The sequence below is a fragment of the Lottia gigantea genome (assembly GCF_000327385.1).
Source record: "Lottia gigantea unplaced genomic scaffold LOTGIsca_170, whole genome shotgun sequence".
Classification (NCBI taxonomy): Eukaryota; Metazoa; Mollusca; class Gastropoda; family Lottiidae; genus Lottia; species Lottia gigantea.
The window spans coordinates 74,046-75,956 of NW_008708134.1; the positions used below are offsets into that span (position 1 = coordinate 74,046).

Sequence of the window (1,911 nt, forward strand, 5' to 3'; positions counted from 1 at the left end):
GATAGACGAACTCGAAAATATTCCCAATCCCACTTTCAAAGAGAAATTACAGAGGGCTCTTGTCATAAAACTCTTGAAGGCAAAATTGAAATTGGGTATTGGCATAGCAGACGAGATTCACAAAGAATTTCGAAAAAACAAACATTACCTCAAAGTCAAAGTTTTTGATAAAGATGAAATTTGGTCAGCTGATTTAATCAACATGCCAGTCGAGAAAGGGTACAAGTATTGTTTGACGGTGATCGACATATACACGAGATACGCTTGGGTCTTTCCCTTGAAAAACAAATCGGGTCTGACTGTCAAACAAGCATTCGAAACCATAATGAAACAATCCGACAGACGACCCCTAAAGTTGTGGGTTGATAAAGGAAGCGAATTCTACAACAGAAATGTGAAATCTCTGGGGTTTGAAATTTACAGCACGCATAACGAAGGTAAAGCCGTAGTGATAGAAAGATTCAACTGGACTCTTAAAAGCAAATTATTCAAGAAATTCACGGAATTGAAATCTCAAAAATGGCTTAAAATATTACCAGTTGTTGTCGACGAATTCAATAACAAAATACATTCGTCTATAGGTGTGACGCCATCGCAAGCCTCTAATAACCCGAATATCATAAAGTCCGTCAACACTCGAAACAACTTTGAAAACGAGATTAGCAATTTGAATATTAAAACCCAATTCAAAGTTGGAGATCGAGTTCGTATTTTTAAATATAAATCATTGTTTCAGAAAGGTTACGTCGGGTATTGGACTAACGAGATATTCATCGTTGATAAAGTAAACAACACAGAAAGAAAGAAATTTAGATGTCGACAAGCATTTACGCTCTCTTAAATTAAGATTTTTTAAATTTAAATGTAAATTTATCTTCAAAATATTATTGAATGTGTTTTATCAGAATGACAAGTTTTTTCAAACACAAACTACGTATATATTTCGTCAATTGGGTCTTCAGCAATACTTACCGCCTACTTCGAAAAACACCTAAAAAAATCAACTTAAAAAATGAATGCATTTCTCGATAAATACGGAAAAGACACGACCAAAAACTTTCAACTTGTGAAATGGGCTAAGGAATTGAACGTCTCGCCGTTTTATTATTGCATGCGAGATGAAATTGATGAACTGAAATACAAGAAAGGTAAATTTTACGTCATCACAAACATTCACACGTCGGATCAAAAAGGAGTTCATCACTCTGCTCTACACAAAGATTCTTCGAATAACTTTTATTTCTTTGATTCTTTCGGTCTAGAACCGACAGAAGAGATAACGAAATTGACTAGCAAACCAATAAAATGTTCTACGTTTCAAATTCAAATGCCAGGACAAAAGCTGTGTGGACAGCTGTCGCTTTGGGTTTTATATCGGTTGAGTTTGGGAGAAAAGTTTGAAGAAATTATAATAAATTTAACTCAATAAAAATGGCAAACAAGTTTGGATTAGGGTCTTTACCTCTAGAATCCAAAAATCTCATGACGACGTTTATAAACAAAGCGAAACCTTTTTTCGTGGATCAAATCGGAGACACCTTACAAGGGGATATCGATATGAACAATTTCAAAACAACTAATTTAAAGTTTCCAGGAAACGATAACGATGCCGTGAACAAGAAATATTTACTGGATCAAATAAACGCAATTCAAATAGATAAGGACCATGTTGAAAATAGAATAAATGAAGTGAAAAGATACCTCAGACGAAATATTAAAAATCTTGTGGACGAACCCAAACTACAACAAGAGTTAATGAGTTTGAAACGTCTTATTCAATTGGATAAAACAAGTCAGTTGCAAACTTTAATATCTAAATTAGACGATAAGATTACGAAGGTAAAAATAGACGTCCAACGTTTAATAGACAACCCAAACGAGGATAGATTGAAACGAAAACTAACCGCTTGG

The 1,911-nt window shown here is 34.2% G+C and overlaps 1 protein-coding gene across 1 annotated transcript in view; it reads left to right on the forward strand.

Moving 5' to 3' along the window:
• Positions 1-1,431: 1,431 nt before the first annotated feature.
• LOTGIDRAFT_173743 (hypothetical protein) overlaps positions 1,432-1,911 on the forward strand; it is a gene marked incomplete at both ends in the record, with an annotated part of 1,083 nt that continues 603 nt past the window's right edge. Inside the window, one exon of the mRNA XM_009051798.1 lies at positions 1,432-1,792. Within this exon, the coding sequence (XP_009050046.1) occupies positions 1,432-1,792 (361 nt within the window). The remainder of the gene's footprint in view (positions 1,793-1,911) is intronic.